Source organism: Brachionichthys hirsutus, chromosome 4 (assembly GCF_040956055.1).
Source record: "Brachionichthys hirsutus isolate HB-005 chromosome 4, CSIRO-AGI_Bhir_v1, whole genome shotgun sequence".
NCBI lineage: Eukaryota > Metazoa > Chordata > Actinopteri > Lophiiformes > Brachionichthyidae > Brachionichthys > Brachionichthys hirsutus.
In genome coordinates, this window is record NC_090900.1 from 1,587,214 (window position 1) to 1,601,399 (window position 14,186).

At 44.8% G+C, this 14,186-nt stretch overlaps 2 protein-coding genes across 3 annotated transcripts in view; one reads left to right on the forward strand and one right to left on the reverse strand.

Annotated features, from left to right (window-relative positions):
• Window positions 1-429: 429 nt before the first annotated feature.
• On the reverse strand, window positions 430-3,213 carry ubl4a (ubiquitin like 4A). Of its 2 annotated transcripts, XM_068760712.1 has the most exons (5): window positions 3,176-3,213; window positions 3,024-3,086; window positions 1,872-1,977; window positions 1,550-1,758; window positions 430-1,008 (listed from the first exon to the last, which is right to left on the reverse strand). In XM_068760712.1, exons 2-5 carry the CDS (start codon window positions 3,069-3,071, stop codon window positions 901-903), a joined length of 471 nt encoding a protein of 156 aa, XP_068616813.1. In that variant the 5' UTR covers window positions 3,072-3,086; window positions 3,176-3,213; the 3' UTR covers window positions 430-900. The 2 variants fall into 2 exon arrangements, with proteins under 2 accessions (XP_068616813.1, XP_068616812.1); XM_068760711.1 differs by having other exon boundaries at window positions 3,024-3,196.
• Window positions 3,214-9,033: 5,820 nt separating this feature from the next.
• prkg1l (protein kinase cGMP-dependent 1, like) overlaps window positions 9,034-14,186 on the forward strand; it is a 7,113-nt gene continuing 1,960 nt past the window's right edge. The window contains exons 1-15 of the mRNA XM_068760752.1: window positions 9,034-9,223; window positions 9,304-9,427; window positions 9,568-9,734; window positions 10,002-10,115; window positions 11,478-11,583; window positions 11,801-11,864; window positions 12,056-12,133; window positions 12,317-12,411; window positions 12,553-12,618; window positions 12,968-13,036; window positions 13,120-13,216; window positions 13,300-13,439; window positions 13,517-13,606; window positions 13,706-13,847; window positions 13,917-14,080. Coding sequence (XP_068616853.1) covers window positions 9,034-9,223; window positions 9,304-9,427; window positions 9,568-9,734; window positions 10,002-10,115; window positions 11,478-11,583; window positions 11,801-11,864; window positions 12,056-12,133; window positions 12,317-12,411; window positions 12,553-12,618; window positions 12,968-13,036; window positions 13,120-13,216; window positions 13,300-13,439; window positions 13,517-13,606; window positions 13,706-13,847; window positions 13,917-14,080 — 1,706 coding nt within the window. The remainder of the gene's footprint in view (window positions 9,224-9,303; window positions 9,428-9,567; window positions 9,735-10,001; window positions 10,116-11,477; window positions 11,584-11,800; window positions 11,865-12,055; window positions 12,134-12,316; window positions 12,412-12,552; window positions 12,619-12,967; window positions 13,037-13,119; window positions 13,217-13,299; window positions 13,440-13,516; window positions 13,607-13,705; window positions 13,848-13,916; window positions 14,081-14,186) is intronic.

Below are 14,186 nucleotides of genomic sequence, written 5' to 3' on the forward strand. Positions count from 1 at the left end.
AATGTTAGCACGCTACAGCTAGAAAGAAGAAGAAAGATGCTAAGCTGTGCTAACGCTAATTAGCTTGCAGGACCAAACGGTGCTTACTGATGATTAAAAAGATGGCATCTCCCCTCATCCGATGAATCCGCCCGCCATTGTTCACACGACAAACTGGTGAGCATCAATACCAGAACCAAAAGACAGAACCCTCAGGTTACTTCCCAGGCGACGCCCACTTTACTCTGCGTCGATCTCATTGGTCATAAAAATCTATATTGCGAGGTTAGCGTCAGCCGATTGGTCAACGCGGACTGACGTGGCGCTTGATCCCGCCCTGTATTCATAGATCATACTTTAATACTGACGATGAATCCTCGCACTATTTTTAAAGCTTTTCACAAAATTATCAGCACATAAAATGAAATTAAACAAGAAAAAAATGTCTCCACTGTTTTAATGTTTGTATATATAAACATGTTATTTACAAAATCATACAAATAATATCAGTGAGTTGCAGAAAAAAACAAAAAAACATGTATTACTGTTAAAATGATGCAATCACACTCAGCCATAATCTGAAGCAGATACAAGGAGCCTCCCTCTGGAGAGCCGGCGATCACGTGAACTCCAACAGATGAATGAAGCCATTGTATTCAAATATTATGCAATCAGGTCTTGTGTAATGACCACATGATCAATGAGGATCAATTCAAAAAGAGGTTTCCTTATCCAAGTCCGATGGTCACAGAAAAGACAGCCCTGCTGTTGTGATGATCGACAGCCAAGTGCCATCAGCGCTCACTGAGCCGGGCCCCTGCAAGACAACGGACGTGCCCGACGCTCTCACCTCCGCATGTACCTCTTGTTACCGAGCACAAAATACAATCACAACAAGCAGCCTCCAGCTGGGCATTCGTTTTAGTCCATGTATGACGTATCCACGCCCTCGACTTCAGGGTGAAGCAGCCTTCCCCCCAAGCGCTCAATGTCGTCGAGACTAAGCTGTCGAAGTGAACGTTCATAATCCTTGAAAGGAAAACAAAAATTAGAATTAAGGACAGCAAGCGAAACACATCTGCTGGATCTAACGCCGTTATTTGTGAGGAGATAACTTTAAATGGATCTTTTTCACGCGCACACTTTGCATTTTCATTTATCAGCAACGAGTTTCCATGTTATGACCATATCATAAATACCACTGTCAAATCTAAAGGATGGCCTGCAACGTCCAGACACCCAACCATAATGCTTCACGCTGTAATTATAAACAATTATATATTTGATTCAAGAACTGACCACCACTCAGCTCAGAACAGGACAAACAATCAGGTTTGTGTTGAATAAAATTAGCAAACATTGATTAGATTAAAAAAAACAAAAAAAAACCTCATCATGTCCCTTAACATTAATAATTCAGCTGATAGTTTTTAAATTGGAATTTGATTCCTCCACCGGCAGCAAAACATCAAATTAATTACCGGTAAGTTTTGCAATTCAGAAATTGTAATTATCCACAGGTCAAATATAATAAGTTAAAAATATTTAAATAAATATAACATTGAAATACCTTAATAAGCTGCTCGTGCACTTTTGCTGCATCTGCAGGACTGAAGTGTCTTGCCAGGATAGTGGACACAGTCTGCCACACTCTTCCCTGAGTGCTGCCGCTGCTGCCGGCCACCGTCCCCGGCGCTCCAGTCCTCTCTCCCACCGGACGGATTACAAGATTCAATTTTGCCTCAGGCCCAATGGAGTAATCACTCAGTCTGTGCTCATCTGAGGAAGGCAGGACAGCATGCAACCAACGCAAACGTACATATTTGATTCATTTGGAAAATTAAACGGTCGATCAATGCAACTAGTTTTATGTACAGAGACTGTGAAGCTACCTGCAAGAGCTTTCCCTTTATACAGCAACCGCTGCTGGTTTGCTGGTATGTTGAGGTGTTCGGACACAAGCTCCTTCACCGTGGAGACCATTTCATCTTCAGTCACCTGGAAAATCAATGAGATGATGGAAAAAGTCACAGTGAGCAGCACTGCAGTCAAATTTGGCAAGCATTCATCTCTTCTTTTCGGTATAAGAGTATTCAAATTGCAAGAGTGCAGCCACTCAGAAATCCTCAAATTGCGTCAGGTTTACATAATAAATGCACAAGTAAAGGGAAAATCCTAAGCACAAGTGAATTATGCACCTTTATCGCTTGAAATGGTCCCTTAAACACCTCATTCTAGTGTGATCATGTTACTTATCTCAATGCACATATGGCTGGTAACAAATATTAGATTAGATAAACTGTATTAATCCCAAAACTGGAAATGTGCATTTTTAGAGTGTAATTAAGACTGATTTTTATTTTTAAGGGGAAATTTAGAAACACTTTGAGCTCACGATTGCCGCCACATTTTAAAAGACATTAATTTACCAACAACCTTCTGACAAATCATTATAATAGATCTATTTGTATGTGAGCTACTTCCTCATTGATTAACACAACGCTTTTGTACATCCTGGTCACATTAAAATGATCACAGTTCCTACACATACATACAATGCTGATAAAGTTTGCAGTTCTTCATACTACTCATACTATAGGCTTGTGAAAACATTTGTGGCCAGTCATAGTTCAACTTTGAATATTTATGTTATCATTTTATCCATAAGAGATAAAGTCAGACTTGTGCTGTCAATCAAGTATTGAGTCTAGAATTACCAAATAAGGATTTACAGAGCGCACACTACATGTGATTGAAAGTAATCAGGAAGTAACGTGATGAAAACATCCAAGAATGATGCTAGCTGTTAGCCACAGTAACGCCGGTACACAAAAGATCGATATGTAAATGTCGCTAGCTCTGTTCAGGCTTCCAAAACGATAAGGTCTTTGATCCTTCATATCTTTTATCTAAGCACGAAGTTAGCCTCGCTGGGCTTGCGACAGAACTACCGGCGTAAACTCATAGCTAGCTAGCTTGCTTACAAAGGCTAGCGCCGAGAGATAGCGATTAGCAATTAGCCCACACGGTGGTGCTTAACTCACCTGCACACTGCATTCTTTTCCTTGAAGCGGTTTCACTGTAAGGATCATTTTTTTGACGATTTACTGAACAAAACACAGAAACACAACAACAACTTCAAATGCTAGTCAACAAAACCCACACCAGTAGCGTTATTTTTTGGCTAGCCTCATACAGCCACACACGGCTTCCTGTCTTCAACTGCCCATCTTCTTCTCCGACCGATTTGAGATGCTGCTGCTCTCGGGTGACGCACTTACTGCCACCAAGCGGTTGGAAAGTGTAATAGCCGAGGAGGCGAGTGTGCCCGAAAAAGAAAGAAAATCACAATTTATTTGAACTATTCAAGCCTGACATTGTTAATACTTAGTGTATATGCACTTCATAGTTACTTCTAATCGTTTTTAACTCTAAAGCTTCATTGCTCATTGCCCCCCCCCCCCTCCAGGGCTCATAAATTCCCGCTATAAACCCCCTGACCCATTTGGGATTCAGCGTTTTGCAGCCTCTCCGAATTGTCTCCACTGATCCATACCTGTCAACCTCCAAGGCTCCATGGCCTTACAAACCGTTGATTTTTTCCTTACAAAATACAAAATAACCTTACACCATATTTTTTTTTTCAAATGCGTTTATTTATGTACATAGTTGGACATTATTAATTAGGATAGAGTTTAATTTTGATATTTTAACTAAACTAATAGTCACTAAATATCAAAATATATGTAAAATGTATTTCGTGTCAAAACCGGGAAAAAATATGGAAGAATTAAAATGCTGGAAGTTTAATGTTCTCTATAAACTGAAAAACATGGATTATTGAGTCACGTCCGGTTCCGCTCGTCTTTGTTCAGGAGGGCCGGGATTATTTATTAGAGGTTAAGCTAGAACCTTCTGATGGTCTGGAACCTCTCGTCTCCAAGGATGGTTGTTGGATGGATGGATGGATGGATGCATCTGAGCCTCTTTAGGGGTGCTTTCACACTGCACCAAGAGGACTCGGTTCCTTTGGGAGCAAACTCCTGCATTTATAATTCGCTGAAAGGTCTGCGTTCACACTGTGATTTATTCACAAAATGAACTTTTGGAGCAACGTCATGTGGCTGAAAGGGGCGCTCGTCGATTGGACAAAGTAGAAGGGGAAGTCCCGCCCTCTCCCATGTTAAATGTTACACAACGCTAGTCGTTTCTAACAAAGACAAAGTCGCTGGAGACTGAAGTGGACTCCAGGACTACAAATAGTTAATAAAATGGACTCCAGGACTACAAATAGTTAATAAAATGGACTCCAGGACTACAAATAGTTAGTAAAGTGGACTCCAGGACTACAAATAGTTAATAAAATGGACTCCAGGACTACAAATAGTTAATGAAGTGGACTCCAGGACTACAAATAGTTAATAAAGATACAGTACAAGACTTTTTTTTTCTTGTTGAAGATTCATGTAAATATTTACACCATCAATATAATAGACAAGACAAAGATAGACATTTTCTAATTTTTATTCAATAATTCATTTATGTTTGTGAATTTTATCGCTCTAAATTGTCAATACAGTATGTGTGGCGACATGTTCAGGGTGCACCCCCGCCGCTCGCCCACAGCCAGCGGTGATAGGTGCTGCAACACCTATGACCTGCAAGGCGTGGGGGGCCGGGGTACACGGACCTGATTGTCTCACCGAAAAGACTTGGATGGGTCTTCGGATTTCTTTGACCTCCGAAAGAGGCCACAGAAAGACCTGAAGACCCGAACAAAAGCGTTGCTCTTCTGTTTCTTTGTCTTCTCCAGACGTGTCACCAGCATGTCGACGACCAGCGTGTAAATTGGCACTTTCTTCCCCATCAGGGTCATGCAGACTGTCCATGTGTCGTCCATCAGTTTGCAGAGCTTCTTATGGACAGCTTTGGCGAGCTCTTTGACCTGTTTCAGGTTCATCTCCAGAGAGATGCTCGACTCCTGCATCCTGGCGACTAACAGACTCGTCATCAGCTCGGTCATTTCCATCATGTCCGTTATGTCAACGTTCGTCCCCTGGAAGATCCTTGAGAAGAGCACTGTGATAATCCAGCGGCACCGCTTCTCCAAGTCTTCAGGCGACGCTGCTGTTTGGACGTCACACCTCTCTTCAGTGGGGAGATCTTCCTCTTCCACAGGCACCAAAGGCACCCCTTCCATGATGGCCGGGGCCTCTGGTGGCTCTGGAAGAATTTCCTTTTTCCTTTCTGTGGGTTCACAGACGACATTTTCCCTTTTAAAATCGGTACTTTCTATGCCTTGGACGACGGCATCGGCGGCATTTTTAATGGAACATCGCACGTCGTCTGGAGGAATAAAATCTCCCACAGTCACTGCCGGCACTTCCTTCGCTTTCTTCCTGCAGAGGAATTTGCGGACCTTGGGTGCAAATCTCTGGAGGAGCACCTTGAAGTGCAGCAGTATCCTCAACCAATTGTTCCCGGGATTTTTGAAGACATGCGGCTCACTTGCTTCCGGCGTGTTCGCAGTTTTTACGGGGCTGCTGTGTGACGAAGAGCATAAGCTCTTCATCACCTCGTTGGATAAAAGCCGTGACATTTCATACGGTGTCATGACCTCAACGACCTCTGGAACACCCATTGTAAAGGCAAGGACCGGTGGAATCACGTCTTCCAGCGCTTCCTGGACTTGCTGGTGTGCAACAGCAAAGCCGGTCCTTGACGTTTTTGCTTTCAGGGGAGAACTGGGAATCTTTTCAAGCAGTTCTGGAGCTTTTTCCAGAACTGCTTGACGCACATCATCAGTTACGACTTGAACTAAATCTGTGAACAAATTCCCAAGCTGTGCGTCAGTATTCGGATCAACGGTCCCTGACTGAAGACCCTCCCACTCTTCCTTGGTGAGATTCCCAAGGAATCCTGTGAAAAGCTCACCGAGCTGTAAAGTGGATTGTGCATGGAGGGCCAGAGCCTTGTCCTCGGAGTTCTGTGGTGATGCTTGCATCTCTGTAATTGTCATTGATCTTTGGTAGATACCTGAGAGTGTTCGTGTGTTTGTATATATAGGTTTCCTCCAGATGACTTCAACAGCACATCAAAGTGGAATATCACCATACACATCAATAGGTAACCCTTTGATGTGCACCCCCCCCCGCCACCATCAAAGACAATAGTATGACACGTTACATCAAAGACAATAGTATACATCAAAGACACACTAACACAGCATGGCAGCAATTTCATCACAAACATGGTCCCAAGAAAACTCTGATCTTGATTCCCATTTACAAACAAACAATCTCATTTTAAATGCTGAAGTCTCAAAACAAAAAAACGAGAACACACTCATCAGAGGGCTTCTTGGTTAAATATGAATGAATGCTATAATAATAAATTAATTTAACATGCTGATCAAAATATCTGTATCAATTCTAATGAGTGTTTGTCGCGTGTGTGAATATATTTCCATGCAAACACATCCTTTTCTTCTCATGCTCGTTGCCTGTGACCTGCAGGTGTCCTCCAGTGCTGCAGAAGGCGCTGTTCATTCTGACATCATCCTGACCTTGTACTATCTATCAGTGTAGTGGATTTTCATTGGGACAGCTAGTGCTGCCAAACCATATAAAACATGTCAGAGAACCCGATGCCTGGTTTACGCACTGAAACAGATCCGTGACGATTTCACAGGTTCTCCAGAGAAAATAGTAAAACCGCTTGATCTCAATCCTCCGTGTAAAGTTACAATTTCAGAGGTGTGTTCAAACTGAGTCAAAGACGAGTTAGACCAGGGGTCCCCAAACTTTTTCCTGTAAGGCCCACATAACGTCTCCCTTCTCTGATGGAGGGCCGGGGTCAGTTTGTACAGGAAAAGTGTGACGATGGCAGGGGGGGGGGGGGGGGGGGGGCTAAACATTTATTGTTTTCCAGACAGCCACCAAATAACCAAATAATACAATAAATAATATTTATTATTATTATACATATATATATATATATATATTATATTATTACACTATTAATAAAGTAAATAATAACCAAATAACCCTTTCTTCACAGAAAAAAAGTCAGGAAATAAATATAACACTATTAATAAAATAACCAAATAGCCCTTTCCGGGTTCCTCACAGAAAAAAGGTCCATGGAACATTACCTTCCTGGTCGTATGTGATCATCATTAAAATTGTCCCAAACAAAAGGAAGAATGCTTTTCTTCAGAATATTAATATATTCTCCACTATCAATATTATTTTTAGGAAACAAAATATTGAATTAATGACCCCTCTTAAATGCAGCCCATACAATTATTGACCCCCCCACCGGCGACTCATGTTGTATGGAAAGGAAAAAAAAAAAAAAAAAATTATTTTTTTATTTTATTTTTTTATCTGGGATTGTTCAGGGGGGCGGGCCAAATGTGGACCCCTGAGTTAGACTGAAAGAGCTGATTGGACTACAGTATTGGCAATAAACGTGATTATTACTTCGGAACCAGCTTTTCCTTCCGGACCCGGGTCCTCTCCGTTTCTGGGTCGGGGTCCAGTCGAACTGAATCAGACTGAACCGATCCAGAAACTGGGTCAGTGGGTCATTTTGGCCTGAGGGGTATTTGATCTGCCCCACCTTCAGACAGCAGCATCATCCTGCCCCGTTACCCCCCCCCCCCCCGTTCTCCTCCATCGGTAGACCGGAGGTGCGGAGCCTGACAGGTATCGGAGCTGCCGTCTCCCGGTCACTCACAGGAAATGCAGCGCGCAGCTTTAGTAAATATCACCGATCATGTGATTGCTTGATGCCTGCGCCCATCCCTGGACAGCCCGGAGTCCGAGTGGAGCATTTTCCACTTGGGGCGGGTATAGAAGAAGAGATGCGCACCTGTCTGCTGCTGAATGGACCGTCTGTCTGCTGCTGTCAAACAAGGACAAACCTCTTCGGGACAAGCGGCAGCGACTTCCACGCCGCCAGACAGGCTGAAGGTGGTAAGTGATTTCTTTTTGTGCGTTATGTGACACGGAGCACGGAATCCTTTGGCAGGACAGAGGATGCATTTGTGTTCATAAACATCACATTATTATATAAATTAAATTACGTGTCGGATTCTCACCAACTCGTTAATTTATGATACAGGTTATTAAAGGGTGCGCGTTTCTCCGGGCGCGCATTACGCGCAAAGATGAAAATGATTGATTCCTGCCGGGACTCAAAGTGTGTTTGACTGCGTGACGCGTCTGCTGTGACCTTATCCTTATCTGGGGTGTTATATCTCCTTGACATTTATTAAAGAGCCAAATCGTTTTTTTTGTCCGTTTACGCTCTTATATACACTGTGCGCGTTTTAAAACAACACCAACATTTAATCAAGGTTTTTACAAGGATTGGAACGATAGACGAATAAAGGGAATGCGTGAACATAACCTGCGATGCATTTGAAGATGTCGCTGGAAACCAAGCGCTGTACTAAGATAAGATAAAGACATGTTATTATCTTATCTTGTGTTATGCGGAACAATTCTATTTTTCTAATTGAAAATTAATTTCATCAAACAAAGTAAATAGTAAATATATGTTTAAGTATTATTATGGCATAATTATATTTAAGCAATAATAATAATTATGCATACTGGAAACACACAACGATCTGGTCTAAGCCATTCTACCTGATTCATTTGTCATTCATGTTGGGTGCTTCTTTCCTCCACCAGTGTAAAAGCATGTGTTTGAATGGTTGTTTGCCAGGTCTCTAATGACCTGGCGACTTGTCCGTGGTGTAACCCACCAGTGTCAGCAAGGACTAATCTTACAAAGGTTAAGCAGCTAAAGAAAACAGATGGATTACTTATATATATATATATATATATATCATACAACAAAGAGCTGAATATAAGGACAAGAAGCAGGCGGGTCGGAGAGACGCTGCCGAGCTCTGAATGAAATGAGATTACAGAATCAGACAGAATCATATTTCTTGTGTAGCTGGAGCCAATCTACACATGCACTCCGTGCACATCCGTGCACAGTGAGGGATATTCTAATGTATTATTTTACCTGCAGGAAATGGGTACGCTCCGCGACCTCCAATTTGCCCTGCAACTTAAAATCGAGGAGCTTCGCCAGCGAGATACGCTAATAGATGAGTTAGAGCTGGAGTTGGATGCGAAGGATGAGCTCATCCGGAGACTGCAGGAAGAACTGGATCGCTACAGAGCCACGGCGTCCCTCCCGGGACCCTCTGCAGCCGGCGCGGGTACACAGCACAATGCTTTTAAGATACATTTCAGGAGTCAGGAGGAGACTTTCACCTCATTTATTATACCTTCCTCCTAGCTGGCTCGGGTCACGTCGCCGACAGACAGAGAAGTGCAGGGAGAACAGTCGTTTCTGAGCCCTTCTGTCTGGACACGGCAACCGTGGCCACGGTTTCACACAAAAGCTGCGACAAAAGCCACGAGTAAGAGCACGAGAACCTGCCCGCCAAAAGCCAAAAGCTCCAAGACTCTGCGTTAATGGACGTCATAATAATTTTCCCGTGATAATAGCGATAGCGCATTTGTTAAATGTCACGTCGGTATCCTGCTCTCATGCCCTCAGGTCTCAGAGGCTGATCCAGGCAGCGTTTTTGAAAAACGACCTGTTGAAGAACCTCGAGAAAGGAGAAATCCGAGCCATTGCAGCCTGCATGTATCCCACCTCCATCGCTCAAGGCTCCTTCGTCATCCAAGAGGGGACCAGCGGGACTCGAGCCTACGTTTTAGAAGGTAAATCGGGCTCAACTTCAGCTCCAGAATATGAGGAGACAGCAGGGTGATGCTGCTCCCCAACATGGTGATGGGACATGGGACGGATCGTGATAGCGGATGGCGAGCGAGAGCGTTTGTCTCACGTCGCCGTCAGGGAGAGGCAAAGACGATTGCATATCTGTTGTTGTGCAGTTTGTCTTGGGCACCTGAAGGCCTTCGACAGCCTCCTACACTTAAAGCAAACGCACGAGGCAGCTCCTCACTGGCTGTGTGCTCGTCCAACAGAAGGGAGGCTGGATGTGACCAAAGACGGGCTGAAGCTTTGCACCGTGGAGCCAGAAGACGTGTTCGGAGAGCTGGCGCTCCTCTACGACTGCACGCACGGCCACTCTGTCTCAGGTAGCGACACACCTTGGCTTTATGTTTGCGTGGCGTCGTCACTGGAGATCTGACAGCCAAAAACAGCAGTGGGGGGGGGGTATAAATAATTCTCATTTAAGAGAATATCACGAGGTGGATTTGTAGTGGCCTAAGTCAGACGTCTGTTGAATTTAGAATCGAAGTCTTTCGGGATCTGAAACAACGCAACTTCAAACGGATTTCTCAGGGATGCGGGGGAATTTTAAACATCTCTTGCTTTACAACTAAACTAAGCCGTCCGACTCCAGCGTCTCCAGCGTCTCCGTACAATCCAGCATCCACTGAATGCATTCTTACATCCACAGGTTGTTATGAATGCAAATGGCTCTTTTCACTGATGGATCATAAATTAACCCAAAGAATATGTGATGTTCTTTAGAAAAGGGAAAGCCGACATCGTTTCCCATCCTCCTGGGGGGGGGGGGGGCGTTCTCAGATATTGCTTTTTTTTGCAAGTGACCTGATTCCAAAGAAAATGAAGGCTGTTGGAAATTGATTGGAAAAAACAAACAAACAACCCAATACAACTTTTCTTTTCTTTTCTTTTTTACTTCTATTCATCTCCTTTTGGGGCATTTCTTTTTTTTACATCTTGGGACAAGTCAGTTTTTCCAATTAGCTGTGCCCCCTCTCTGGTTAATAATTCCCATCTTGTCTCATACCCATTCCTCAAGTAGAATGCCACCTACTTCTTCTTCCTCATTAAAGAGTCTGTATTATATGAATATACAAATATTTTGAATTGCATTTCACGTTTAACGGCTTGACTCAAGGTATCTCCAAAGTTCCAACTTCCATCTCACATTTGTTAACGCTAGATTTTGAACCAGGATTGTTTTCAAAACTATTTTTAATGTCACTAACCCAATCCGGTTACGAAAATAAACATTTCAAAGAGCCTATAGAAGATTTCCACTTCTGCAAGGCTACAACGGGAAAAGACGCCAAGCATATTTTGGAGTCTTTGATTTGAATGTTTTATCTTTTGGATCCAAACGGAGCCCAGAATGGTGCCGTGAAAAAGCCGAACTGAGATATGAGTCACATTTATCAGATGAAGGATCCTCCATTAACGCCAGGCTTCAGCTCTCCAATCAATATGGGTCATTATTAATTTAGCTCTAGTATAAAGAAAGAGAGAATTAATAGATGAGGAAATCAGATTGGGTCGCTATTAAAAGTTTCCGTCTGCTCCACGATTAGCTTCCCGGCTGTTCTTGAAGGCTGATTCTACGCGTCCACATCCATCGCAAAGGGCACAATGTCTTGGAGCTTGATTGGGTGCCTCGCTTTGTGACCTTCGACGCCGCTGATGCAACCTTTATCACTTCTGATCTGCAGCACAGACAGACAGCACGCTGTGGGTTGTTGACCGCCGGACCTACCGGGCCGTGCTCACGCAGGCCGCTCTCAGCAGCCGTTCGCATTCAGCGGAGCTGCTGAACAGGTAAACGTCAAGACGGACGCTCTCGGAAAGCTGCTTTCAATTCCAGCGTCAGAAGGTCACTGGGCTGATGCTGCCGGCTGCAGAATGACCTTTCTCACTGAAGGTGCTGAGCCACCCGGAGACGGTGGGGGTGGGGGGTGGGGGGGGGGGGGGTGATGTCAAATCTGACCATTTTCCAACCTGCGATTGTTCCTTCTTTGCACCTGTGTGTCTGCAGCGTTCCCTTCCTCCAGTCATTCCCAGAGGACGTCATCGTGAAAATAGCCGATCTCATGGAGGAGGTACGGATTAGGTGCTAATCCGGAATCCAGCTCTGCAGATCATGTGTGCATAAACAGGATTGTCCTCTGTGGCTTCTACTTTGAGCTTTGCATCAGTTAGCGCACAGGTGCTAACCTGTGACCTGTTTCGTTCATTTTGTAAAAATGCGATCCCGCTCTCTGCTCCTGAATCTGTCTGCCATGTTTCATAGGTTCACTACAACGAGGGCGACTGCATCGTTCAGCAAGGGGCCGCAGGAGACACCTTCTACATCATCGCCAAGGGCCAGGTACAGTTTGAGGCTCCCCCGCCTGCTGCACAGATAAAATCAGGCTTCCACAGCAGAGGATTCAGATTTGTGGAGTGCGAAATGTCAGCGTACCTTTAGTAATTGCACTATAATGATGCCAATTGACTTTGCCTCTTGACTGCATCGTTCCTCTCCATTGCGTCCCTCCTCTTTACTTGCAAGGTGAGCGTGACGGAGAGGAAAGGAGGTCAGGAGGTGCAGATAGTCGTCTCGAAGCTCTCTGAGAATCAGTGGTTTGGAGAAAAGGCTCTGTGGGGGTAAGGAGGAAATTAAGCTGTGCAGGACCTTGTAACGTAATGAGATGGTAAAAAAGGGCCGCCCGTTACAGAACGATGATCATTTTCTTTTTCTCCTTGCCTGGGGTGCATTGATGAAAACGCGATTGTCTTTATCTGCAGAGATGAGGTTCAGACTGCAAACGTGACCGCTGCTGGTGAGGTGACATGTTTTACCATCGACAGAGAGTAAGATCTATCTATCTACCTATCTATCTATGATCTGCTTCTGATTGTGTTATGAAGAAAATAGCATTAGCATTTAGCTTATCACGCTAATAGCTGACTGCTACATTACGCCTGTCGTCCTGCTGGACTCTGGTCCGGCCCTCAAACAGACTCGTGACCCGGTGTCGACCTTCCGGGCGTCTTGTCCTGCAGATGAAGGTGTTGAAGGGAAGCCCATAAAACCAGCGTAGAGTCCATTCCAAAAGTGAAAGTCAGTGGAGAATAGGGAGATCCTTTCATTTGAAGTGAATCCCAGTAGAAAGAAGCGGATCTCAAAAATCAGCTCCTTCCTGCGTTTCTGTGTTTGCAGCAGCTTCGAGGACGTCATCAATGGGTCGGTGCTCGACTGCAGTCGTGAGGTCCCGCAATCCAAAAGCGAGTGAGGAGCATTTCAACACTATTTCCTCACGACAAAATGCTTGGTAAAAGGTAGAAGCTCACCCCTGGTTTCCCTGGGAGCAGGTCAGACAAGGACCCGGAGCTGCTCTCGTCTTCCGCCTTAAGTGATTTCCACATTGTTGGCACTCTCGCCGTTGGGGAGTTTGCTCACGTAGACCTGGTGAGGGCTGCTGCAGCTCACAACGCCTCCTTCGAACGTTCATTCTTCTATAATTGCAATCTATCGATTACTGCCTCTGTCAGGTGCAACTAAACGCCGACAGCGAGAGGCTTTTTGCAATGAGGGTCCTAAAGAAGAAGCTGCTCCTCAACAAAGGTCAAAGGGAGCACATCCTGAGGGAAGGGCGCGTCCTGCGGGAGGCTCGTTGTCCATTCCTAGTCAGGTGCGATTCTCTTCAACACTAATCTAATCCGGATCGATTACTAGTGGCTAAACAATCTCATTTTCTATCGCCGGCAGGCTGCACAAAACCTTCAGCGATGCCGAGCGCCTGTACGTTTTGACAGACGCTTGTCTCGGTGGGGATCTCTGCAGTCTACTTAAAGAGACGTAAGCAAGATACGGACGAAGGGAAATTACGTTTTAAAATGTGAACACTCATCGGGGTTTGACGGAGTCTGCCTCCGAAGCATTTATTTCTCGTTGCAGAGGATGTTTGGACGAATACAGCGGCCGGTTCTACACGGCCTGTGTCGTGGAGGCGCTGACCTTCCTCCACAGTCGAGGCGTTGTCTACAGAGACGTCAAGCCCGGGAACGTGGTTCTGGATGAGCGCGGTTACGCCAAACTGGTGCAACTTCTCTGCTGAGGGTTTCAGTGAAGGTAAACCGTACATGCTTTCACATCTGTCTGTTTCCAGATTGGCTCCAGATGTCTGAAGAAGGTGGAAGCCGGTGAGAAAACCTGGACGTTCTGCGGCACGCCTGGCTACATTGCGCCGGAAATCATCTTGCATAAAGGCCACGGTGCGTCCGCAGACTTCTGGTCACTGGGCGTTTTTGTGTTTGAGCTTCTGAGCGATGGGTATGTTCCGTCTGGGAACCGTTCTGGATCGTTCCTTCTAGGACTGGAATCGACATCCCGATGTCCTAAATGTTTTTCCTCTCTATTAGGCTCCCATTCAGCAGCT